The sequence below is a fragment of the Phoca vitulina genome, unplaced genomic scaffold, assembly GCF_004348235.1.
Source record: "Phoca vitulina isolate PV1807 unplaced genomic scaffold, GSC_HSeal_1.0 scaffold83, whole genome shotgun sequence".
NCBI classification, from domain to species: Eukaryota; Metazoa; Chordata; class Mammalia; order Carnivora; family Phocidae; genus Phoca; species Phoca vitulina.
In genome coordinates, this window is record NW_022589786.1 from 2,594,511 (window position 1) to 2,621,504 (window position 26,994).

The 26,994-nt window shown below is 48.1% G+C and overlaps 2 protein-coding genes across 2 annotated transcripts; both read left to right on the forward strand.

The window, feature by feature from the left end:
• The first annotated feature begins 1,417 nt into the window (after window positions 1-1,417).
• On the forward strand, window positions 1,418-12,814 carry GRPEL2 (GrpE like 2, mitochondrial). The gene is made up of 4 exons (XM_032395337.1): window positions 1,418-1,529; window positions 4,415-4,568; window positions 5,412-5,493; window positions 9,544-12,814. Exons 1-4 carry the CDS (start codon window positions 1,453-1,455, stop codon window positions 9,906-9,908), a joined length of 678 nt encoding a protein of 225 aa, XP_032251228.1. The 5' UTR covers window positions 1,418-1,452; the 3' UTR covers window positions 9,909-12,814.
• Window positions 12,815-15,184: 2,370 nt separating this feature from the next.
• On the forward strand, window positions 15,185-26,467 carry PCYOX1L (prenylcysteine oxidase 1 like). The gene is made up of 6 exons (XM_032395342.1): window positions 15,185-15,310; window positions 19,095-19,301; window positions 20,741-20,915; window positions 22,556-22,767; window positions 24,978-25,118; window positions 25,582-26,467. Exons 1-6 carry the CDS (start codon window positions 15,223-15,225, stop codon window positions 26,241-26,243), a joined length of 1,485 nt encoding a protein of 494 aa, XP_032251233.1. The 5' UTR covers window positions 15,185-15,222; the 3' UTR covers window positions 26,244-26,467.
• The last annotated feature ends 527 nt before the right edge of the window (window positions 26,468-26,994 follow it).

Consider the following 26,994-nt stretch of genomic DNA (forward strand, 5'->3'; position numbering starts at 1 on the left):
AAATAGCTACAGTACAAGTAAGCCATGTTATGGTGATGAGGGCACACTTCCCATTCCTTACCTTAAGGACTATCCAGTAACTAGTCTGGCAACTCCAAGTGCCCTCAACCCTAATCACCAATCTATCCTCACTTCCTGACAGTTTTCCATACTAAATCTCTCTAAAATTCATCCACTTCCTCCTATCTCCACTGACATCAACCATTAATTCATTCAACAAATATTTGTTGAGAACCTACTATGTATACCTACTGTACTAGATGTCAGAAATCATGACTGTGAACAAGACACGCACCCTCTTGCTCAAACTCTAGTTGGGAGAACAAACAAAAAGAAAACAAAACAAATAAAATACAAATATGGAACCAGAAATGTGCTGGACACACCTAAAATAGTAGCTACTTTAGATAGGGTGTTACAAAGGTCTATTAAGGGGTCTCCAGGACAGAATACAGCCCTCCCTTGCATGGACTAGTACAACAGCTTGTCTCCCTACCTCTTTGCTTAGACCCAGCCATCTCCATCATACGGGAGTCAAAGCGACCCATTAAACATGTAAACGTTTTGTAACATGTTCCCATTGCAATGAGAGTTAAGACTCAAGTTCATTCAACAAAAAATTTGTGTACTACATTAAGACACTGTTTCATCGTTCATTGGCAATAACCAACTCCTCTCTGCCCTAATGCAGTTCACATTCCAGTGAAGGGAAATGAGAAAATACACAACATTTAAAAACATAGCGAAGTCAGAAAACAAGGGAACTGGAGAAAAAAGCAGGGAAGAGTGATGGCGGAATTGGGCTTCAAGTTTTTTAAATCCCTCGCGTGATCTGTTCCGCTAACTGTGTTGTGTTGCTTGGCCCTCTTTCCTTCATAGTTCAGCGCCTTACTCGCAATATACTCTCCCTCTGGACTGGGTCTTTGCAGATGCTGTTTACCTCTACCTGAACCACTTTCCTCCTCTTTTCATCTACTCATTCTTCAGCTTTCAGTTCGAGTATTTCCTCTGGGGAAACTGCCCACACTTGGCCACAGCGTATTCCACGCTTCCGCGGCACCACGTCCCCCACCTTTAACCACCAGTCATATTTTGACTTGAAGTCGCGTTTGCATTCACTTATTGTTTACAATTTCACGGAAGCTCCTTGAGGGTACGGCTGCGATCCCCTGTGCTGGCGGCGGATTTCGCGACCAGCACCGAGCCTAAGTCCCGCCACAGAAACCCGCCCTACGCGCCCAACACGCTGGGGACCGGAAGTGTCGCGTTAGGTCGGAGACACCGGAGAGGCACCAGCACCGCGCGCGCACTGACAACCGGAAGTGTGGCGTTGGAGTCCGTGGCCCTGGGCTGGGAGCGCCCGCAGAGGCTGCCGGGAAGCGTGGTATCTCGCTTATCTCGTCATTTGGAGCAAGTGCGCCTGCGCTGCCTCCGTCAGCCGAGATCGGGAATATGGCCGCGCGGTCCGTATGGGCGGTCCGGCGGCTGTTGCAGCGCCTCCTGGCCTCGAGTGCCGCGTCCGAAGGCAGGTGAGCCAGGCAGGCCGCGGGTCGGGGGTTGAGGATAGTGCGAGACAAGAAAGCTGGAAGGGCGGTTGTGGGCTGGAGGGCGCGAGATGACCCACCAAGCCTCTCGGCTGTCCGATCCGGCGCTCACGGCCCCATTTTACAGAGAAGGAAACTGAGGCACACAGCCGCGCCTCCTTGCTAGGCCAAGGAAGAGCCGAGGTCACGTTCCTCGGAAGTGGGAACTCTTCAGCCCCGAGCATCGACTGAATTGGGGATGTACGTGTCCCGGCCCTTTTCTCTCCAGCTGAGGTGTCTGCAGTTAAATTGGAATTCTCCCCGCTGACTCCCTGTGTGACCCTAGGCCAGTCCCTTCCCCATTATCTCGGCTTCGCTTCACCTGTCGGTAAAAGGAGGGCGGTCGACTTGGTCTCCAAACGGCCCTTCCACCTGCCCTCGGGAGTCTATGTAGTTGCATTTGCTGCTTTTCACCATCGGCTGCGGCACCTTTTATTGATTACTGATGCTGACTCTAGAACTCTCTGGATTGTTCTTTTTATTCTCCCATTCAGTCGAAAAAACTGAGGTTTGGAAAAGTTCAGTAACTTTCCCAAACTCAAATACTCTGTAATGGTGGAACCCAGATTAGAAACCAGTCAGGACTCTAGAATCGGCGCTTTTAATTAGTAAGCAACGTTAATTATTCTGAGGGGCGACTCTGTGTTTGACTGTTCCTCAGAAAGTATAAAAATGAGTGAACTGTGGGGTAAGGTTGGACTTCTGAAATGTAAATTAAGCTGCGGGGAATCCGGGAATTGCGCATAACTATTTGTCACCTTTTTATCTTAACACACTTGACCTAGCACCCAGCCCTAGCACCTGGGTGCCAGATTGAATTCAGGGTTTCGGGCTTTTTAAGTCTTTTTGGCAGTTTATGATGTAGGGAAGTGACCAGAAGAAAAAAGTTTGCTTCTGATAAAATTTCCCCTCACTCCAGTTCTGGAGCAGGAAGAATTGAAGGGATCAGCCTCAACTGTCCTCTTCAGACTTGGGCTTTGGCCATTTTCTCTTTAAACTGGCCCTGGGAGTGTTATGACCTACTTTCAATTGGATAAATGTAGTTTGTTAGGAGTTTAGGAGGAAGGAGGTATTTCACCCTGTGTGATTTGCCCCAGATCTAAGGTGACCATATTTTCTGAACCAAAAATGTGGAACCACATATAATCTGACACCAGATTGTAATAATTGAGTTCAGGCCTGGCCTGGAAAGTCTGGGACATAAAAGTCATCTGGCCCATAGCTTTCTACTGACCGTTCCCTCTCCCTTTTTTTTTTTTTTTAATTTAAAAGATTTTATTTATTTATTTGACAGAGAGAGACACAATGAGAGAGGGAACACAAGCAGGGGGAGTGGGAGAGGGAGAAGTAGGTTCCCGCCGAGCAGAGAGCCTGATGCAGGGCTCGATCTCAGGACTCTGGGATCATAACCTGAGCCGCAGGAAGCCACTTAACCAACTGAGCCACCCAGGCGCCCCACCCTCTCCCTTTCTTGAAGCAAACTCATTTTACCCCCTTTAAATCTTTGCACGGATGTCACCTCAATGACTGCTCTTCAATATATGCCAGTTTATATGAGTAAATTATTTGTTTTAAAGATCTTTTGTACTCACAGATTGATTTTGTTGATTTTACTTTGAATCAGATTATGGGAATCCAGAAAGTGTAATGGAAACTTCCTTGAAAGAGGAGTCAGAACTGCTATAAGCGAAGATTTGTAAAGTAGCCCCTGCCCTAAATTTCTTCCTTTCTAAACAACTATATGTCAGACATTTGAGCTGTATGAAATTGTAGATGACAAACATGATTGAATATAAAGGTCCATTTTATTCACCTGTTTATAGTTCACAGTCTGGAACGTATAGTGTTTTATAAGTATTTAATTGACTTCATTTTACACAGAAGTGAGTTCTCAACTCAGAATTTCTCTTAAAACAGGTTCTCTTTCTTAAGAGCCTTACTTCAGAGCTTGTCAAGAAAGCTATAGAATTCTAGGCCTAACTCCAGTTTGACACAGTCCCTTTGCTGGGCTTTATTTTCCCTATGTGTAAAATGAAGGATTGAATCAGAAATTATTTGTGTTTTGAATTCCCGCTTCTGATATGGCCCCGCTGGTTCTGGGCATTAGAACTTGGTTTTCTCTTGCTGACTTTTGTGTCCCCACTTCTGGCTATTCCTCCTGCCTTGTGTTCAGTAGTCTGATTCAACAGAATACTAGCTATGTGATCTTATGCAAGTCATAAGCCTCTCTGAGCCTCAGTTTTCCCATTTATAAAATTGAGATGATAGGGGTGCCTGGGCGGCTCAGTGGGTTAGACATCTGCCTTGGCTCAGGTCATGATCTCAGGGTCCTGGCATCAGGCTCCTTGCTCAGCTGGTTGTCTGCTTCTCCTTCTCCCTCTGCCCCTCCCCACCACTCATGCTGTCTCTTTCTCAAATAAATAAATAAAACCTTTTTTTTTTTATTTTTTTTTTTTATTTGCGAGAGAGAGAATGAGAGAGAGCATGAGAGGGAGGAGGGTCAGAGGGAGAAGCAGACTCCCTGCTGAGCAGGGAGCCCGATGTGGGACTCGATCCCAGGACTCCAGGATCATGACCTGAGCCGAAGGCAGTCACCCAACCAACTGAGCCACCCAGGCGCCCAATAAATAAAACCTTTTTAAAAAAAAATTGAGATGATAATATAATTTCTCTCATACACCGTGAGATGTAAAGATGATTTACGTAAAACCTGACAAAGGTGTCTGGCACTTAGTAAGCCCTTTCTAAGTGTTGGTGTTGTTACTGTGACCGCAAGCAGTTTGGCTGTGTGTGATGGCATTTCTTCATGTGCCCCCTCCCTCCCACTTAAGGGGATGGCCACATCCTTTCAGCACCGCCACCCAGAGAACTGCTGGTGAGGACTGCAGTTCTGAGGACCCTCCCGATGAGCTTGGGCCCTCTCTGGCAGAACGAGCCTTAAAGCTTAAAGCTGTGAAACTGGAGAAGGAAGTCCAGGACTTAACAGTGAGTAGATTTTGTCTGTCCCTCACATCCCCTCTCTGTTTTAAATATCCACGGACAATTTTTGTGTCCTTTTTTTAAATTAAATTTCCTCTCATTGGCTCTTTACCTCTCCCCCCATCTCCACTCTCCTGCTAGGTATACTAGGCAAAGTAGTCTCTCGTAGTTAAAAACATGTTATGTCACAGTACTTGCATACCAGAGGAGGCTCAGGGCCTGGCATGTAGTAAAACCTCTATAGATATTTGTTGAATGAATATGTCATTTATCATTGTACTCTGCCAGTCAGACTCCATCTGGCATGCTCTGCCATACCGGGGTGACAGACAAGCTTTGAGGGCGATAATTAGAGTAGTTCCAAAGCAAGGCCACCCAGAATGGTAAGGAGGTAGCAAAGCATGTCTTGTGAGAGCAATTAAAGGAATCAAGGATTATAAGAATGAAAGAGGAAAAGATTAAAGGAGCTAAACTAACTGCCTTCAAAAGATGACACGTTTTTAAAACTTACTGTTTGTTGTCCTGGAGTTCAGTTCAACAAAAGAAAGAGGGTTGGCAGTATTGGCTGTGTCTGAAAAAGGAAGCTTGCGCTCAAGATAATGAGCTTGAAAACTGTTGTGAAGTGTTAAGAGTAGGAGGCTAAATGACAGCCTATCAGGGCTGCTGTGAAGAGTAAGTTCCTGCTTTGACTCGGGATTTGTAGTAGCTGATCGAAGATGCCTACAGCTCCTAAGTTTTGTTTTTATAAAAACCTATCCCAAGGGTGAAATTTGTAAAGTAAGCAAAAACATTCTTTTCCACCAGCAAGCATGTATTTTCTGATCATTTTGACTTTGCTTTTGGTGTCAGATGAGATACCAGAGAGCTGTAGCCGATGGTGAAAACATAAGGCGGCGAACCCAGAGATGTGTAGAAGACGCCAAGATATTTGGTGAGAGATTTATTTGTGATAAAAACTAAAATACCTTTGAGTTTGGGACACCTAGGTGGCTCAGTCGGTTAAGTGTCCGATTCTTGGCTTCAGCTGAGGTCATGATCTTGGTCAGAAGGTTGAACCCCGCGTTGGGCTGTACACTGGGAATGGACCCTGCTTGGGATTCTGTCTCTCCCTCTGCCCCTCCACCCCCTGCATGCAGGCACTCTATCTCAAAAAAAAAAAAAAAATACCTTTTAGTTTAAGGATACTTACTAGCAGTTTTGCAAACTGAACATAGTAAAAAACACATCTAGGTCCTAAACCAATCCTACCCTGCCCTTCCACTCTTGCCATATGTTTTCTAAGATCTTTATTGGGAATGTTGCCAAGTCAACCATTTGCTAAAATAATGCTTGCCTTTGTTTTGACCCAAACCTTTGTTACTTTATTTTTCAAGCATGTACACTTAACATTCTAGTGCTTATACAATCAATTCTGTTTAACTCATTAATAAACAAGTGAATCATTAAGATGTTCAGAGGAGAATCCAAAGAACAAGATGCATGGGCAATCAGGAATACTAAAATTTGCTTCGTAGAAGCAAAACTGGTCTATATCCATAGTGCAGTAATCAACTGTATCTCCACCAGAGAGATAAAGTGGACAAAAATCATTTTCATTACTGTGGACACTACAACTATTTTCACTACTATGGACAAAAATCATTTGCATTACCATCAGTATTTACAACTTACTAAGTTATAAAATAAAAGACAAAGGCTCGGACCATATGGAAGCAGATAACTCTGGAAGTTGTACTAGATCACATCTATTTTTTCACTGATGACCAAATAATCTTTTTGGTCAATTTGAAGTCTTTCAGGGGTGCCTGGCGGCTTTGTGGAGCATGCAACTCTTGATCTCTGGGTTAGGCTTTTGAGCCCCACATCGGGTATAGAGATTACTTAAAAATAAAATCTCAAATATATATATATATACGTTTGAAGGCCTCACATTTAAAAAAATAAAAAATAAAGTCTTACAGAAATTTTTCTCTGAACACACAACATCTCGTTCCAAACGTGTTCATGAAAGTGTTAGTAACAGGGATTGAAGGGTAGAGGGCAAATCTGTGATTACTTGCCGTGCTCATAATTTCATACAGAGCATTATACTTTGACTTCACATAGAATGAAGGTGCTTGAGGAGCCCTTGGATTTTATGTAGTCCAATCTCCTTTTACAAGTGAGCTGAAAAAATTAATTGGTGACAGAGACATGAGTCCATTGTCTCCTGACCCCCAGTCTATTAGTCCTTCCCCTATGTCACACTAGTTCCTGTTCTCTGGATTTTATCTGCTATTTGTGCATAGGATTCACTTCATTCCTATCCTGTCCCGTCCAGCCCCAGTGCTTTGGCATAGCCTTCTGCTTTTCATTCAGTGCTAGAGACATCACATTTCAAGGCTATGAGTATCAGCTTAAGTACTGACCCCCAAATTGTATTACTGATGTTTCATCCAAGTTTTAGTGTCTTATTTCCAACCATCAGGACAGAGCTTGGCAAATTACAGCCTGTGTGTTAGTCCGTAAATACAGTTCTGAATTTCATTATTAAAAATTTATAGAAATAAATTTTCTCATTTATTAAATAATCATCTACATAAGATCCTTGATTTTTGCCTCTTGTCCCACAAAACCTAAAATATTTACTATATGGCCCTTTAGGAAAAGTCTGCTCACCTTTGAGCTATAAGGAATTTCTGTAGCAAATAAACCAACTGGTTTCTGGGGAAGACCTCTTGCCTGCTTGAGGGGAACAGGGTAAAATGGCTTACCAGAAGTCAAGCTTTGATGGGTTATATCAGTTATATCAATTTCCTCAAGAATTGATAAGGTTCCCAGGAACAAACAAGTATTAGCTAAGCTCAAAATAATTTGATAATCTAATGTATTCATTTAGAAAGCAAAATGTGTCTAGCAGTATGCCACCTAAGTTATTTGCTTGGGTCATTTCCTTCTAGTGGCCAGGAATACTTAGAAAAATTGAAGATTGGTCACGGAGCATGGAGGTAGAAAAAAAGTAGAAAGCTTTTATTGTTTTTAGTTAATATGTAGTATAGCATAATGACCCTCCTTCCAGGAATAGTTTTGTCTCAGTAACTCTTCTCTTAAACAGGTCATAATGATTCTCCCTCACCCCCCACTCCCAAGAAATGGTGCAGACACCAACTTCCTACTGAAGTAACAGTAATTAGAATAGAATCAGAGACTGAACCCCTCACTATACACAAGAGAACCTGGGCTTCTGTTTACCCAAATTCATACAACTTGACTGAACAGAAGCCAGGGTTCTTTGTACCATGGCAGTGTACAAGTCTGCCCAGAAGCCTGCCACTTTCAAAATTCTATTAGCATATATGTCTTCTTTTAATAGCCAGGAGATGCCTTTAGTACCCTGATTGATCTTTATGAGACATCCTTTTCTCTTGGGTGGAGTTTTTATCTAATCGGCATACTTCTCAAGCCTTTGGCAAATCTCTTCTACCTTTCCAGCTGATTTTATTAATAGCCATTAATATTTATGGCTGCCATCCCCAGTGGAGGTGGGGGAGGTATCTCATGGAACTTTGATCACACCAAGTCTGGTTCCCTGGAAATGCCTGCTGGTTTTACTCTTTCCTCTCCTTCGCCTCCTCTTCTACACCAGACCAGGTCTCACCAGCATTCCTTCATTTGGTTCTCCTGTTTCTTCTGATATCTTCTCTTCCTGCCCATCTGTCATGCCCTAGCACCCCAAATCCATTATATATGTTATTAGACTAATTTGAATCCTATTACACTTGTTTTTCTCAAGATGCTATAATGCATCTCTATCACCCAGAAGTTAAAGATAGAATTTCTACCTCTCTCAGTTGTTCCTTCCAGAATCTAGGCAGCAAGTCTAGAAAATTTCTTCTCCGTCATCTCTTTTATTGCTTCCCTGTAGATAATCTTCCTTTTTACCTCTGAATACAGTTAAGGTGGCTGCCTATTTTTTGACTCATGGCCTTAAAACTGTCCCTCGATTGGGGTCCGTGGGTGGCTCAGTTAAGTGACTGACTTCAGCTCAGGTCATGGGATCAAGCCTCGGGCTTCCTGCTCAGCAGGGAGTTTGCTTCTCCCTCTACCTCTGCCCCTCATGCCACTCGTGCATGCACTCTCCCCCGCCCACCAATGAATAAATAAAATCTTTTTAAAAAAAAAAAAACTGTCCCTGGATTAAAACCAGATGAACAAAAGCCTTCACCCTTCACTAGTTCCCACCAGGGCTTTGCTGTTATCATAGATATCTGTAATGATGACATTCCTTAACATTTCTGTAAGAAAAATCAAGATGCTACATTGGGAGTAATGAGATTTCTCAACAATTGAGTTTACTTTTAGAACAGTTCATATGACTAAAAAGATTTTAAAAGTTTTGTGGCCCATCTCTAGCAAATATATGTAACTTTCGAGCAGGCAGTTGGAGACTCATCTCATCTATGGAGTATCCTGCTTTCCTGTCCCTGTTTAGCCAATCCTCAAGAATAAACGATTCTTGAAGCTCCCTTAGCACGGTCTTGTCAACTAACTTTTGTATTATTGCCCCCTGCCCCATGAAATGCCAATATCTTGTCCCTATTGAGAATGTATGTCTTAGCAAAATTAAGACCTACAAGAATTTTCAAAATGTACATAACTCAGTATTAAAGGTGAATAGCAATAAAAATACAAGAAACAATGATCCAGTTTTTAAAGGACGGGTTTCTGAGCCTCCTGCATGCAGACTTACCTAGTTCTTAGGTTCTCACCATCTTCCCCTTTCCCTAGTAGGCTTCCCAGTCATATGCCTTCCAAGAGAAACCCCGGTTTGTCAGTTGGGTAAGCTGATAATCGTTGATGACGATCCCTGGGTCCTGTGTGGCAATCCTCCCACTTCCTGGGGTATCCAGTATACCAGCCACTTCTCTGGGCCTTCCCCATACTTCACCCCCAAGAGCAAAGTGATTTCCTCACAAACAATAAAAGTGTCTGGTTTCTCTAGGAATTCAGAGTTTCTGCAAGGACCTGGTAGAAGTGGCAGACATTTTGGAGAAGACTAGAGAGTACATTTCTGAAGAAACAGAGCCTGGGGACCAGAAGCTCACTTTGGAGAAGATCTTCCGAGGCTTGTCACTTTTAGAAGCAAAGCTGAAAAGTGTGTTTGCTAAACATGGTCTGGAGAAGATGACACCCATCGGTGACAAATATGACCCTCATGAGCATGAACTCCTCTGTCACGTGCCAGCTCGTGTTGGGGTGCAGCCTGGCACCGTGGCGTTAGTAAGGCAAGATGGCTACAAGCTTCATGGCCGCACCATTAGACTTGCCCGGGTGGAAGTGGCAGTGGAGTCTCAGAGAAGACTATGAATGGGCCATGAGGAACCGAATGTTCTCCCAGGGTACAGTCACCTGTGTTTCCTTTATTTATTAAACTAGGTTTGTATTGTACATGAGGTACTTCATGTGATCTGTTTTGGATTTAGTCATATTGGCTTTATTTCTAAGATACTCTACTGATTTAATGTGACCTATTTGGTCTCATCAGAAGTCTTGCCATTGGGCATTTGAACAATGTGACAAGTGATCCTATGGCCTTTGTCCAAATATGTTTAAGAAAATTATTTTAAAATTGGTACTCTGATGACTATCAATTGAAAATCTTTTTAAAATGTGGAAATGAGTATATGTTTATGTATTTTCAACTGAATGTTTCTTTCTAATGGTCCCTATAACAGGAATTATATAGGATCTTGTATTTCATGGGAAAAGGAGATGGTAGGGATTGGTTCAACATCTGGGTACTTAGATGATAAAGCTTTAGAGTTACATGAATTTAGATCATTTGGGTTGGTTTTTATACACATAGATTTTTAGGATTTCCCCTTTTTATTTTATTTTCCTTTTAGCCATCTTTTGTCCTTGTAGCCCCCACCAGGTAGGCCATATGCACACTCATTGTCCCTTTCCAATTCCCATTTACAAGGGCTAATTAAGGCCCAGACAAGACTTGGGAGCCAGAGCAGCATAATAGAGCTTAGGCTCTGTAGGCATAGAAATGAAGTATCAAGAAATTCAAGATACCAGGTTCCTCTCCAGCGAGTATGATCAAGAATCCTTGCGCTTTCTTTGCTGAGTTACCTTCCAGTAATTTTCGGCCTCCCTAGGTATATAATCATTTCAGGGAAACCAAGGCAGCACCAATAGCTAATGACCCAAATCAGTCTATGTAGGTAATTTACCTACAGCTTTTCTCTCCACTAGTCCTTAAATTTTCCACTTTGTCAGATTTGCCTCATCATCCTTTATTAGATTATGCAGGGAGGTGGTCAGGACAAAAATGTTAGGTTTCTACGATTTCTCATTTCATTTAGTCATGCTGAATTTTTTTATTTGGTACTCACAAATCACTACCTCTCTCACACTGATAAGCTTTATTTTCTAGTTTTCATATCTGTCTTATGTTTATTAACATCTAGCTGTCCTTTATGTATTGACCTCCTAGAATTAATGAGCCTATATGTTTATTTTTTACTTTTTTTAGCCTTGCTTATGGCTGGTGTTCTGTAAAAGATTTGTTCAATAAATGAGCAAGTGAATGACCTATCAATCAGGCTTTAGAAAGGAGGTCAATTGTGGAGATTTTAATGTTAGAAGGGGCCTTAATGATGATCTCATCTCACCCTTTCAGCTTCTTAAGCATGAAAACGTCTTTTTGGGACTGGACTCAAAAAATGTCTAAAACTAGTAAACTAAATTTCAGTGAGAACTTGAATAAGGAACAACTAGATATTAACTTTAATCATTTAAGATCCAACAGTTCTATAATGAACATGCAAATATGTCCCCAGTGGACAAAGATTGTTAGATGTCCAGATTGCATAGGTTTAGGCTTTTTAAGTTAGTTATCCATAAGATAAATCCATTTCTACTGGAACTTTATGACCCCATCCTGTGGAGTATTAAAAGTTATCCTCTTAGACATCATAGATAGTTCTAGCAGACTCCTCATATGTATCAATAAAGCCATCCCCCAATGGGCCCTGCCATCTCCACCAGAATTAGATATTTAAAAAAAACAAATGGGTGCTTTTAAGAAGCAAACAAAAGACTGGTGGTAAGATTTTAAAACCAGAACCTCTTTGGGCTTTCCACTAAGTGCATACTGTAAATTTAATGAGCAGTTGGATTTCACAATAGGAATTTGTCTTTTTTTTTTTTGCCTTTATTCCTTTGAGATTGACAGATGGTGGCAACAAGAAAAGGAGCCAATTGCAATTACCTATGTGTTCTTGAATTACTAGCTGTCATTATCAGTGAATTAGAACAACCATCATTTTAGGTAATGGAATGTTCCAAGTACTTGAAGAGTTTTCTAATCCTTGCAAACTCCTGTTTTAGCAAGTAGATTGAGAATAACTTTAAGCTCTTTTATTATTCAGTAGTTATGCAGACTTAAAAGTGTAAATTTAGAAGTTGGAGCTACAATGGTAAGAATCTCAAAAAGTTGGGCTTTTGGGAGCCAGAGCAGCATAATAGAGCTTAGGCTCTGGAGGCATAGACTTGAACATAAATCCCAGCCCAGTCACCTGTGTGATCTTGGGCCCCAGTCATTTCACCCTTCTGAGCCTGCTTCCTTGTTTGTACAATGATATAATTCCCTCACAGTATTGTGAGGATTAAATGAAATGTGTAAATTGTCTACTGCAGTAGGCCCTCAAATATTTATTTTTATTACTTTTTATTATACATGTTATTTTGCCTATGTTTTTATAGCTGCCTAAAGTCTAGGGAAAGGGGAAAACTGGTTAAGTGCTGCTTCTCTATAAAAAAAAATTGTAATTTAATCAATCACAGTGACTTATTTTCCTTCTAGCTTCTGGTTTTTTCTGTGTTTTTTTAACTGTAATGCAAGAAATCCACACTTTTAGACTGGAGGAGCAAGAAAATTGTGTCTGTGCTCTTCTTTACTTTGATCTTGATGGTAAAGCGAAAAGATGTTGTAGGCCTGCAGATATGTAAGGAAGCTTTGGCTCACTTGAAGAGGGGATCCTGGTGTTTTAGTACATGGATTCTACAAACCTTGTACAGATTTTCTTCAGTGTCATAAGGGAATCAGTTTGATACTGATAAGTTAATTGGTGCTCTTTCATGGCAAAGGATCTGATAAGTGAAGAAAGGTTCTTGTACACTAAAGCAAATCAAATAGGGAAAACTAAGGATGAAATAGAATATTCAGAAGCAACTTCAATAAAACCTGAATTGACATAACTGCAGTTCGTGTGTTTAGTGTCTTTGTCTGCCTATATATTGACATTATGGTCCCTTCATTGACTGCTGACCCACCTAGTCGACACTCAGCAGAGGTACCTTGAGATCCCACAGCGGCCCAGCCAAATGGATGCAGTGTAGACATCATTCTGCACCCTACCTTGGTGTTGAAGTCTTATCTGTTTTCCTACCTCCTTGGCCTTGCTTCATTCTGATTCTTACGTATTTCTTAGATCTGGACTCCCGTTTCTGTCTTCTTTTCTGGCATTGCCTTATTTTCTTACACTTTCTTCTTGGTTCTAATTGTCTTATCTGCTTCAACCACTTCACTTGAACTGCTGGACTTCTGATCCTCTCAACCAGATAACTGACATGTGGCCTTACTCAGATCTTCAGCTTCCACGAGTCTTTGCCAAGCTCTGCCTGGCTTTGTACATCTGCTTCTCAGCTGGCCTCTACATACCCAGCCTCCTGGCTGAGTGGCCCTCTTTGGAGCCAGCCTTTCCAGCAATTTGGCCTTGGATTTCATTACTCTTCCAATCTTGTCTGTATACCCTGGCTCCCTAATACATTGCTTCCCATAGTCCCAGTGCTAGGAAGTATACTCTTACTTCTATCCTCTCAGACTGTCCACATGGTCAGGTTCACTGTGGAGATTTTAAAACATGGCCCCAAATCTCCTTGAATCTGGACTTTGTGGATGACCAATAGAATGTAGAAGTGACTGCTGGTTTCTGGACCCAAACCATCCTATCTCTGGATGTGTACCCTTAGAACTCAGCCTTCAGATTAAGGGCAAACTGAGGCAACTTGTGGAGTGGAACCGGGCCCTAGCTGAGACTTCAGCTGATAGCCAACACCATCTTGCCAGCCATCTCGAGTCATTTTGAAAGTGGATCCTCCAGCCCCTAATGGAACAGCCCCATCTGACACCACATGGAACAGAGATGAGCTGATCTCACCGAGCCCTGCCCAAAGCACATATTTATGGGCAAAGTAAATGATTGTTACTTGTAGCCACTAAGTTTTCGGTTAGTTTGTTATGCAGCAATAGGGAACTTGATAGAGTCACCCAGCTTCACTCCTGGTCTCCTAGTGTAAACATCACTACTACCTGAACAATAGACATGTTTTATTGGGAAGATGATTTTTCTCTGTTCCTATGCTTCTGCACCAGTAGGTTGGTTCAGTAATAAATATGTGAGGCCTTTTGTTTGGGGGGGGGAGTGGAATTTTAGGGTTAGTAAAATTTACCTTACCAAAAAGCTACACGGATTGGATTAAGTCAGCACATAAGAGAACTTGGCACAAAGTAATTGATGAATGCTTATTTAACAAAAAATTTAAGGGAATATCTTGAGTCATTGGGAATGAACTTAAAAAGTTTTATTCTGACATAAACATTGCCAAAAAGATTTTTTTAAGATTATAAGAAATGCATGTTTGTTCGTCTACCACTTTACTAGTAACCAGTTTGGCAGTTTTATGACTCAGAGAGCTGACTTAGAATCCCAGCTGTATGCTCTTTTACTATCTTCTGAACCCTTTCAGTCTGCTCTCTTAGCCACAATCTGACGAATTAAATATGGGTTTCCCTTATTTATCCTGAAACTCATCCCCAACTTTATTTTCTGCTAGAGGAATCTGTCCTTCACCATGTAATGAACTAACCACACTGAGCTGCTCTTGTTTTCTGAGGGTGAAAATGGGAGCGTATGCCTCCCTTCCTACCTTTCCTCCCTCTGAGAAGAGACTGAATGAAACCCTTCCCTTTGGATTAAGTAGAAGGCCGAGACACAAACTGCATGTAGAACCTGCAAATGCACGTCAGTGACAGCAGTCTCGAAAGCATCTGGCCTTGTTTCCACACACGCGGAGGGGAGCGTCTAGCCACCATGGCTGCCCACGCTTGGTCTGCAATTTGCTGCACTTGCAGACGCTGCCGAGCGGTATCACGTCCCTGATCTCATGTGACTGTCACAACCGCCTAGAAAGGGAGAGCAGGGAAACCGAAGGAGACACAGAGACGGCCCGTTAGCGAGTTAGGAACTCGCAGTGGTTAGACTGGAACCGAGGTCGTCCGCCTCTCGCATCGATCTCCCTGCAGCCGGGCCCTGGTCCTGATGCTGCGCGCCGGGAGCGCGCACACCTGCGCGTGGGCAGGCCGAGCCAGCCAATGGGGAGCCCGCATCCAGGAGGCGGGACGGGGGAGCTGCGGCGGACCGAGCCTGCCCGAGAGGGCTGCAGCTAATGAGCGCCTCGTGCTGGAGAGAGACGGCTGCCCGACCAATGAGAGGCAGTGGCCAGCCGGGCTGAAGGCGTAACAGCCAGTGGGGCGCCGGGGCGGGGCGGCGAGCCCAGCGCCAACCCGCGAGCGCCGAGCCCCGGCGTGCTGTCCGGATCGCCGCCCGCCATGGCCCGCGCTGCCCGGCTCCTCGCCGCGCTAGCTGCGCTCCTGGCCGCCGCCGCCACGGGCGGAGACGCCCGGCCCAGCAAAATCGGTGCGGGAAGGACGGGGTGGGGGCCTGCGCGGGGGGAGGGCTGCGAGGGAAAAGGGATCCTAGCCGGGAGCAACCGGGTGGGGGAAGGGGAAGGAAGCTGAGCGAGGGGAGGGGTCCTCGGGAAAGGAACTGGCTGGAGAAGAGGCGAGGGACTGACACTGGGCGAGGAAGGGGACCGGCGGTAGGCAAGGTGCTGATCCCGGGGCATGTGGCGACGGCTACCGGGGGCGGAAGAGAGGCTTGGGACCGGACTGGCCACTGATCTGACCAGAAGGTCCAGGGGCATCGAGCATCTGCGGTGGACGCCCCGATGGATGACAGAGAGGACCTGGTCTGGGTGATGTCATTCGTAAAGGTTTATTGAGGACCGTCTGTGTAGCAGGCACAGTGCTCCGTAGTTCCTGTCTGGAGGCGGGACTGCACAATACAGGGAAGTCAGCGGTAAGGCCGAGAAGGTGCCCCGATGGGAAGAGCGCTTCGTCCATCTTCCAGGCTCTGGGAGGGCTCTGGAGGGCTCCGTAGAAGGAGCATCTAAGCCAAAACCTCAGGGAGAGTAGGAGACAGAACCCATGGTAGGTCTGCTGGAGATCAGTTTGCTGAGTGACAGTGGAGAACTTTTAACAGCAGTCATCTTGGATTTTATTATTTTATTTTGAAAATTTTCAAATGTACAGCAGAACTGAAAGAACTGGATGTACAGTGATCAACTGTGTACTCACCACCTAGGTTCTGCCCTTAGCAAACTGCTCCTATACTTGCGTGTTTACATAGCTATCCCCCCCCCCCCATTAATTCATCTTACATCTTAATGCATTTCAAAATAAACTGCAGACATCAGGACACTTTGCTGAATACCTTCTCATGCATCTCATTAACGAAAGTTCCATATTTGTTTGCAGTTTATTTCTCTTAACAATTGTCGTTTCAACTCGACAGGACTCCTAAAGATTTTCCAGTCCCTCTAATATAAAATTCCCACAGGCAGGGATGCTAGGCTTCTGGTGTGAGGGGACAGAGTCTCCACTCCACTAAGCTGCCATCTTTGCACCCCTGTTGGCAGGGAAGCATGTCCCGTGGGAGCACCACAGACTTACTGGGCCAGTACAGTGCCAAGGCTTCTTTGGATTACAGAACCTCAGCTCAAGCCATAAACGGTTAAGACAGACAGACAGAAATCAATTTGGGACTGAGTGTTTAGGGTTTTCAAGGGAGAGAGAATCCTGAGAGCTAGTGTGGTCAGAGAAGACCTCAGGGAGAAGGTGGATTTTGAGCCAGGCTCCGAAGGTTGGGGAAGTTAGGCAGGCCGTGTCTGGAGAGCAGGACACTCCCTTCATCTCTCAAAAATGCAACAGAACAAGACACTTCACACTGGCCCCTGGGAAGGGGCAGGGCCTCCTCCCAGCACTCCTGTTTCCAACAGGGCACAGCTGGTTGCCTGCCTCGTCCCTGCCTACCTGGCCCCAGGGGTCACCCAGGGCAGGGCACTTGGCAATGCCAAGATGCTCAGTAGCCTTTTTGATTGTCCTCAGCTATTGGACAGAAGCCTCCGTTCACCCTTGGTGGTTTGGACTCGACACACGAGACTGAGGAGCTTCCTGTGAGGATGGCTTCACCCCCAGTCTGCTGCAGGGTCAAATCTGAATACCTCGGTGTGACGTTGGACCCTTTAACCCGACACACACACACACACACACACACACACACACACGTCCACACGCCGCCCTGCTCCTGCTGTTCTCGCTGGGGAGAATGTGTTTCTGCTACCGGGCAAAGCCGGTTGTCCTCCAGGGCCCTGGTCAGATGTGACTTCCCCTGGGAAGCCTGTGTCTCCACGGGCTCAGGCAGAATTCGTTGCTTCCTCCTCAGGATTCCCTGGAACCCTGTTGTTGCACTTGGTCACACGTTGTCATAGCTCATTGTGCAAGAGTCTGTCTGCCCACTCCCTGCATGAGCTCAGGAGGACAAAAGCCCTGCTTGATTCTCTTGTGCCCTAGCACATCTTATCACAGACCAGGGAGTGGGTGTCAGTTTGTGGGCGTTGAATGCGCTGCTTCTCAACGAGGTGAGCTCTTCTGCTTCCCTGTAGCCCTCTGGGCAGCTTCCAGGCCTCGTGATGTTCGTTCCTCTGAAGAATGGATAATTTGGGGGGAGCACACTGGTTGGAAAAGGCTAAGGGCACTCTTGGAAATGGCTTTGTAAACACTGAAAAGGAGGAAGTGGTTTGTTTTTTTCAAGATGCAACAAATACTTAGCTTTACCGCCTGCCAGGATCCGGGGGCCTGGTGAGCTGCTCTTGGCCCTTAGACGGACCAGGGGAGGAGAGCGTGCAAGCACGAGGCCCCGGGGAAGGAGCGTGTGCTGTAGGAATATGTGGGAGTGACACCCGACTTGTCTTCGGTGAGCGAGGCAAGCCAAGCTCTAACTGCACGCGGGGGCCACAGAAGCAGCGAGGCGAAAGGCGACAGCACCCCTGACAGGGAGCAACACAGGCCGCGGCACAAGGGTGAGAGAGCGAAGTCGTGGGTTCCACGGCCAAAGAAGTCGAGGCACACGAGCAAGTGGAGTGTTGGGGGGGCAGGGAGTGCGTAAGTGAAGGGGGGCCAGATCATAACCTTGTATTTTTGCCTTCTTGACAGGAGCTTGTTTCTCTCCCCTCCTCTGGCATGGGTCCAACAGGGGTCCAGTGAGGACAAATCAACACCAGATTTATCTCCTTTTCTATTTGGACCGACTGCCAGATGAGAGGAAAGCTGGGTCTCCAGTTGTGGGAGGTGTGGCCGTCCAGTTCAGTAGCTTCATAGCCGCCTTGCCGTCTTTGCAGAGTGTTACGGAGTCTGAGTAGCTAGATTAGGCTCTGTCTGGACAGTGGTGCCTCGGAACCCCTCAGAGCCCACATCGCCGGCGAAGCATTGTGTCAGTGACTTGGATGGGAACACGCATGGCTTATGAACCAAGTTTGCAAATAGCAGGAAAGCAGGAGGCATAGGAAAGACAGTGGATGATAAGATCCCCAAAGACATCAAAGCTGAAACTTCAGAACAGGAGTCCAAACCGGCAAAGGGCGCCCTTTGCGCGGTAGTGAGCGGCCCGTCCCAGGGTGCATTCCAGTCTTGGCAAACACCGAATGTAGAAGTGATTAAAGGGTCAGGTGGTAGGTTGCCCTAGAGCAAGGGTTGGCTGACTTCAGTAAAGGGACAGAGAGTAAATACTTTAGGCTTTGCAGGCCATCCAGTCTCCGTGGCCACTACTCATCTCTTCCGCCCTAGCACGAAAGCAGCCCCATAAACAAGCTCCAGAAAGAGTGCCAGTAGGACTCTGTTTGCAAAAACAGTCGTGGGCCTAGAATTGGCCCACAAGCTGTAGTTTGCCGACCCCCAGATTAAGGAGTGGTTCCCAAACACTGATCTCACCTAACAGTACTTGCGGCGACCAGGTTTTCACCAATTCAGAGTGAAATGAAAATAGGGACAATGTAATGAGTTTGTATAAAACTAAATGTATTTTCTTTAAGTGATCATCCGAAATGTTGAGATTCTTTCCTGCTAACGTGTCATTTTCATTCTAAAATGAGCGTTACAATAGGTGACAATTTTCAGGTTGTCCTTTGCTCTTTGTAAATAGCTTTACTAAAAAACTAGCCCGAGGATTTCCTTTTTGAGAGGTGATAAGCCTGCGAAATGCAAGGGCCTGGGAACCACCTCCCAGGGGGCGGTGAGGGTGGGACCTGCGGCCTCACGCCCATGCTCTGTCTCTCCCCTCCTCTGCCTCCTGGGCCTGCTGACAGCTGTGGTTGGGGCCGGAATCGGGGGCTCCGCCGTGGCCCATTTCCTCCAGCAACACTTCGGCCCCCGGGTACAGATCGACGTGTTCGAGAAGGGGACTGTGGGCGGCCGCCTGGCCACCATCTCCGTCAACAAGCAGCACTATGAGAGCGGGGCCGCCTCCTTCCACTCCCTGAGCCTGCACATGCAGGACTTCGTCAAGCAGCTGGGTGAGTGCACTGCGCCCGGGTTCCCCGCGTGTCGCATCCAGGGCTAGTGGCAGCCATTGGGCTCCTCCCAGAGGGCCCCGAAGGTCAAGGACAGAAGGTCATGTAGCCCCATCTCCTCATTTTACAGATGGAGCAGCTGAGACCAGAGAGGGGAAGGAACTTGCCTGAGGTTACACAGTGAGTTAGTTGCAGAGCTGGGATTAGAACCCAGGTTTGACTCCCAAGGCAGTTTCTTTCCCTTTCAATTTGCTGCCTCTCAGTAGCCACAATCATAATGGCTTCCACATGCTGTGTGCTTGCCAGCTACCTGGCATCCTTCTAGGTGGGATGTAGGCATTACATCACCCCCAATCCTCCCTACCCAGCCACCCTCCTGCAAGACAGGTGTTAGATCTCCTGAGGAAATGCCTACACCTCTGCTGCGGCCCCGCTGCTAATGAGTAAGAGCTGGATTCAACCCCGGCAGCATCTAGCGAAACCACAAATACGTAGACTGTTTGACACCCAAACTCTACTTCTTGGAAGTGACCCTGCAGGTGTACTTGCAGAAGAGCTAAGTGGCATACAAACGAAGTTATTCATCACAGCGTTGTTTGAGGTAGCAGAAGGTTGAAAATATCCCACCTGCCCACCCACTGGGACCTGAGAGTAAATATTGTTTAAGTACACAGCAGACTATTCAGCAGCCAGATTGAGGAAGTCCTTTGGGCCCAAGTATAGAGCAATCTTGGAGACACAGTATGTGAGTAAGGTGCAGAGCCACGCATAGTATGTGGGAGCAGAGGAGGAGTAACTCCTAGATATACATACTTAGGAGTGTTGGCAGAAGATATCTCTGGAAGGATGCTGAAGGCAAGTGGCCTCCGCGATGGGGAACTTAGTGGCTCAGGGACAGGAAATAGGAAAGTAACAAAGCCTGTGACTTGGGGCAGGTCCTAGAACCCAAGCCTCGGTTTCTACATCTTTAACTGGGGGTGCTGTCACCTCTTCTGCCTCTTCCCAGGCTGAAAGAGGACGAAGCGAGATGCTGAAGTCCCTGTGCTCTGTAAGCTGTCGCATGTGCAAAGAGCTGGGACTCCGTCCAGGTGGTCTCGGTGGCCAGGGCTGCCATCCGAGAGCCAGCTGTCAGTCCCTGGCCATTCTGGGATGACATCTGAATTTCCCACACTCATGGCTGAGTGCATCCCTGTTGAAAAAAAAACCTGTAAGCTGGTACATTATTTTAATTCTCACGTCTTTATCGACTAGCCTGCCCAGTGCATCCGTTGACTGTTTTAAACAAGCAGCATGGAGGAACAAACCGTAGTGTGTCCCTATTCCCTTTAATGGAGTGGGTCCATTTGCATCCTTCAGGAGGACCCTAAGTTTCGCTCAGGCACCGCTGGATCTCCAGGGGGGGCCCTTTGAGAGGGACCTGAGGCTCCTCCCTGTCTCCTCAGGGCTGAGGCACCGGCGAGAGGTGGTGGGCAGGAGCGCCATCTTCAGCGGGGAGCACTTCGTGCTGGAGGAGACCGACTGGTACCTGCTGAACCTGTTCCGTCTCTGGTGGCATTATGGCATCAGCTTCCTGAGGCTGCAGATGTGGGTGGAGGAGGTCATGGAGAAGTTCATGAGGTAAGGCGGGACAGGCTGCAGGGAGGGCGTTCCAGAGGGAGCGAGGAAAAGAGGTGGAGAAGGAACCGGCTGGCCTGGAAACTGTCGAGAAGGAGAAGGGGGACTTGCTTGCACATGAGAGCCCCGCACAGTTCAGTCCTGCTCCTGGGTGAGCCCCCAGCGCGAGGACTGGACTGACATGGTGCGGGGGTGGGTTTCTGGTGTTGTCACGCTGGCGTTCCTTCCCTCTGCGAAACCGATGACTCGGAGCAGGGCTTGCAAATGCATCCACCTACAAGGGCATACCTGGGGCGTGCGTAAGCGGAGGCAGCTGGTGGAAGAGAAGAATGGGAGTGGGGTGCCCCGAAGAGCAGGGCCCCACCTGAAGGGGGCGGCCAGCACTCTGCCGTGTGGGAAGGCCCACCTCCTGTGGCTAGGTCTTCCAGTTTTTTAGAAGAAGCTGGAAATCCAGAGTGATGCGTGAAATCTCCTGGTTTTTCAGTATATGCAACCAGTTCATCTTAGAAATAAGCCAAATGAAGCACATCTATAGGCCTCATACAGCCTATGGGTCATGCCCTTATAAGCCCTACTGTCCACCAGTTTTCCCATCTAGAACAAACTCCTTTTTTCACCACTTCCCTCCTCCTTGGGCCCCGGCCTCCTCCCCCACTCCTTCAGATGATGAGAACAAGTGGTCCGATGTCACTCTGTCCACTTCTCACCGTTCACCCACTTGCCATCTGGCACTCCCGCTCTCCCCTGAAGGTCCTCCCTGCTCCCTGGCCCAGACGCAGACATTCAGGATGGCCCCTCGGCCTCCTTGCTGGGTCCTGGCACTTTGCCACTCTCCCCACCTCCACACCTATGCCCTTCATTGCATCTCTACCTTCTACTTTCAGGTGTCCCCCAAACGTAATGTCCTTACCCCCTCTTTATTACGTCTTTCTCCCTTGTCCATTTTACCCAAACCTACAATGCTGACTTTTTTTCTTTCGTGGGAGAGGAACTCTATCTGGATGTCCCATTATGACCAGACTCAACACGTTGACAAAGCAGCCCAGGCAGAGGCAGCCTTTCAAAGACCAGTGCCTCTGGAAATCCATCAGCCGCTGAGTCCCTGAGACTGGGAGATCTGTGGAGGGACGAGACGAGAACTCGGGGGGTGCGTGGGAGCAAGCCAGAAGGGAGGCCAGGCTGGGCTAGCACAGAGAGTGACGACATTGGCGTGAGGCAGGTGCCATCGGGTCCAGCATGGCCCTAGAAGCCAGCTCAGAGCCCATGCTGCTGGAGAGAGGGATGTGTCGGGGGGTGGGGGGGGCTCTGGCCTGCTGCCTGGTAATACCCCTGGGTGGTCCCCTCTGTGTCCTCAGGCAGGGAGTGGCTCCGAGAGGTGCCGTAGTTGTCCTTAGCAGAGCCGTGATGCGAAGCCGGGTCTAGTGGGGTTCGAGAATATTTGCCTTACCCCCTGCGCTGTCCCTGTGGTTGGGAAAGGCCCACCGGGGTCAGCAAAGAGGCCAAGTAACCAGCCTCCTTTCTCACCCACTACATGGAGAGGAGAGGTGGGGCCCTGCTGGGCCTCCCGGGTGCGGTGAGCCAGGAGTGGGTGCTCAGCCGAAAGGCCGTTCTGTACACGGGCTCCAACTCTGCACATCTTCCAGGATCTATAAGTACCAGGCTCATGGTTACGCCTTCTCAGGCGTGGAGGAGCTGCTCTACTCACTGGGGGAGTCTGCCTTCGTCAACATGACCCAGCGCTCCGTGGCCGAGTCCCTGCTCCAGGTGGGCGTCACCCAGCGCTTTATCGACGATGTCGTCTCTGCCGTCCTGCGGGCCAGCTATGGCCAGTCCGCAGCGATGCCTGCGTTCGCCGGTGAGCCTCGGGCCCTCGGCCTGCCTGCTGCCCTGCCCCGGCCCACAGTGCCCAGAATGGGCTGGGCTCCCCGTAACAACCTCACACTCACCAGGCTCAGTACAGTTGCCTAAGCACCTTATTGCCTCAACCCTATTTGATTCTGGTATGGGCCCTCCAGGCTGGCAGGAGATAATGTTCACCCCACTTCTCAGATGGTGGAAGCAAAGCTCAGGTCTTAGGTCCGGTGTGTTTCCACCACTCCCGATTGGGCTGGTTTCAGAACCGGCCCCACTGGGGTCCATATACACAGCCTGCCATCCTCCAGCGCAGGCCGGGTCCTTCTCTTCTATCCTCCTAACATGGAAGTGCAGGCTCAGTCCTTGGTCCGCTTCTCAACCACTCACACTTCCGCCCACTGACTCCCAAGCATGACCTCCAGGCCAGACCTCTCTCCGGGACTGCAGACTCACGTGTCCGGTGCTACCCTTATGTCTCCACTGGTGGGCCGGGTGGGCACTCAGGGTGGCCAGACCTGAGCTCCTGACCTTTCCCCTCAAGGCTGCCTCTCTGAGAGTCTTCCCAGCTTGGTCGGTAATAGCTCCTTCCTGTTGCTCCAGCCAAAACCTGGGCTCATGCTTTCTCTCATATCCATCACATGGTATGTCAAGAAATCTCATCTGCAAAGGAAAGGAGGGAGGGAAGGAGGGAGGAAGGGAGAGAGAGAGAGAGAGAGAGAGGAAGAAAGAGAGAAAGGAAAGGAAAAAGGAAAGGAAAGGAAAGAAGTCTCATCTGCTTTGCCTTCCACATATATCCAGAATCTGACTACTTCCCACCACTGCTTCCTCCCTGGTCGAAGCTCAGCATCCCTCACCCGGATTACTGCAAGTCTCCTGCCAGACCCCCTCCCCCACCCCCTGCCCCCTGCAGGCTATTCTCAATACATCAGCGGGATAATCCTTTTAAAACAAGACACGTCAGGTCAGACCTATGTGTAAAACTCTGTAAGGGCTCCCACTTGCCTTCAAGTAAAAGCCAGAGTCCTTGCAGTGGCCTGCAAGGCCCTCCATGGTCCAGGCCCCACCACCTTCCCCACTCACCCCAGCCCAGCCACTCTGGACTCCTTTGCATGTCTCCAGCGTTCCAGATGCACTGGGGCTTTTGGGCGGCCATCCCTCCACCTGAACATTTCTTCCCTGAGACATAGTCGTGGTAAACCCTTACTCCCCACCATGTCTTTGTCCACATGTTCCTTGCCATTGACACTGCCCTACCGCCCAGTTTTCAAGCACACGGACGCCTCCTCCTGCCCCAGCAGTGCCAGTCCTCCTACCCTGCGGTGTCAGCTTCTCGCTGCCTATCTCATTTACTTCTTTCGTCTCTTCCCACTAGAACGTCGGCTTCCCAAGGGCAGGAAGCTCTGTCTCCTTTGCTTACTGATGTATCCCAAACCCTTAGAACAGGGCCTGGACCCGTGGAGGCACTCAGCCCATTTTTGTTGAATAAATGAACGAAAAGGTTTGTATGTGACAAGCACCTCCCTCGTGCCCAGGATGCAGCCCCTCCGGCTGCTGGCGTGGCTGGCTGCTTCCCAGCCTTCAGGCCCCACCGCATGTTCCCTCAGCGAGGCTCTCCTGCTCACTCTTCCAGTAGCTTGTGTGTACCCTTCAAGATATAATTCATATACCGCACAATTCACCCATTTATATTTTTAAGTAATCTCTACACCCAACAACCCAACGTGGGGCTAGAACTCACAACCCTGAGATCAGAAGTCACACGTTCCACGGACTGAGCCAGCCAGGTGCCCCCAATTCACCGAAGTAAAGTGAATTTGAGTTGTGCATCCATTATCACAGTCAATTTTGGAATATTCTCATTGCCTCCAGAATACCCCATACCTGTAGCCATCACCTCCCTGACAACCCCCCACCTTCTAGACCTGGGCAACCATAAATCCACTTTGTGTTTCTAGGGATTTGCCCCTTCTGGGTAGTCCGTATAAACAGAATCTTATCATCTGTGATCTTTTATAGATGGCTCTTGCATTGAGCCTGTTTTCACTTCACTTGTAAATTTTACTGTATTTGTGTATGTGTTGTCTCTCCATGCCCATGTTGGGGGAGGCTTGGCCTGAGAGGGAGGCCCAGCAGGTAGGATGGTGCCGGACTCTCCGGCCCCACAGCCCAGTGATTCTGAGAACCCACTGGCCACTCTCCCCCTTTGCCCAGGAGCCATGTCGCTAGCCGGGGCCCAGGGCAGCCTGTGGTCTGTGGAGGGAGGTAACAAGCTGGTTTGTTCCAGTCTGCTGAAGCTCACCAAGGCCAATGTGATCCATGCCACAGTGACCTCTGTGACCCTGCAAAATACAGGTGAGTGAGCAGAGCAGGGCACGTGGCCGCTCGATTTCCTAGACCAGGAACACTTCCACCAGTCTGTCCCTAAACCCTGGTCTGGGAAAGGCTGCCAAGTGGTTCCAGCACTGCCCAATGACACCAGAGGGCACTGTCGTCCTGATTCAAATGTCAGAGCCAGAAAGCTGAGACTCGCATTCAGCCAGCCCCGTTCATTTGACCACTGAGGACTGTGAGCCTCAGCCTTGCCCAAGGCCCTCCAGCTAGTCAGCCGCAGAGCTAAAGCAAAAGCTCCGGACTCCTGACTCCCAGTCCAGTGCTCCCTCTGCAGCCACACCAGCATGGAAAGCCCAGGACCCACCATCCCACCGGCCCCGCTGCACCTAAGCCTCCTACCCTCAGCGCTGGGCCCCAGGTGGAGATCAGTGGGTAGTGGGCAAGAAACAAATTGACTTTTGTGCTCTATTCTCTCTCCTTCCAGAAGGGAAACCCCTGTACTATGTAGAGTATGAGAACGGGGTGGGCAACGGGTCCGACTTCTATGACATAGTGGTCATCGCCACACCCCTGCATCTGGACAACGGCAGCAGCTCCATCACCTTTGAAGGCTTCGACCCGCCCATCGATGCCGCGCAGGGCTCTTTCCAGCCCACCGTGGTCTCCTTGGTCCATGGCTACCTCAACTCTTCCTACTTCGGTTTCCCCGACCCTAAGCTTTTCCCCTTTGCGAGCATCCTCACCACAGATTTCCCCAACTTCTTCTGCGCTCTGGACAACATCTGTCCCGTCAACATCTCGGCCAACTTCCGGCGCAAGCAGCCCCAGGAGGCCGCGGTTTGGCGAGTCCAGTCCCCCAGGCCCCTCCTCCGGTCCCAGCTGAAGACCCTCTTCCGCTCCTATTACTCGGTGCAGACAGCCGAGTGGCAGGCCCACCCTGTGTACGGTTCCCACACCACCCTCCCGCGCTTTGCCCTCCACGACCAGCTCTTCCACCTCAATGCGCTGGAGTGGGCGGCCAGCTCTGTGGAGGTGATGGCTGTGGCTGCCAAGAACGTGGCCCTGCTGGCTTACAACCGCTGGTACCAGGACCTAGACAAGATTGACCAAAAGGATTTGATGCACAAGGTGAAGACTGAGCTGTGAGGGCACCGGGGACAGCCCGGGAGCGTCCATCCCCCGCTGAAGAGGGCTCCCCCCCACAGCGGCCGCGGCTGGGCAGGCTGCGCTCGCCGCCAAGCCTCCTGTGTCAAGCTGCTGCTTCTTCCAGCGTGGGTCCAGGCGGCCCACTCTGCCTCTCTATCTTAAGGACTTTCACAGTGTTTGCTTCTTTTTAAGGGGAGAAGAAGAGAAGGGAAGGAAATTCAAGCCTGTGTATTCATTTTATTTATTTTTTTTTTAAGAAGAAATAAAAATCCATTCTCTCCAGCTGCTTCTGACTTGGTTTCCTAACTAGAAGACGGGGATGGATAACTGGGAGGAAATATGGGGCAGAGAATGCTGAGTCACATTTCTTTATTGCTTTTCATTGCCTACTCCCAAAATGTATGCGAGGCAGTGCCTACAATGAAACACGCATACAGGGGCGCCTGGGTGGCTCAGTCAGTTCAGTGGCCAGCTCTTGATTTCGGCTCAGGTCATGATCTCAGGGTCCTGGGATCAAAGCCCTGCATCAGGCTCTGGGCTCTGTGTTCAGTGGAGAATCTGCTTAAGATTCTCTCCTTCTGCCCTTCCCTCTGCTTATTCTCTCTCTCTCTTCCTCTCTCTCGCCCCCCCTCAAATAAATAAATCTTTAATAAAAATAAAGACATGTACCAGATGGTTACAAATAAAGTAGAAGGGAAGATCAGAAAACATAAGACATGATAATAGCTCCTATTTCCTGTGCACTTGCTAG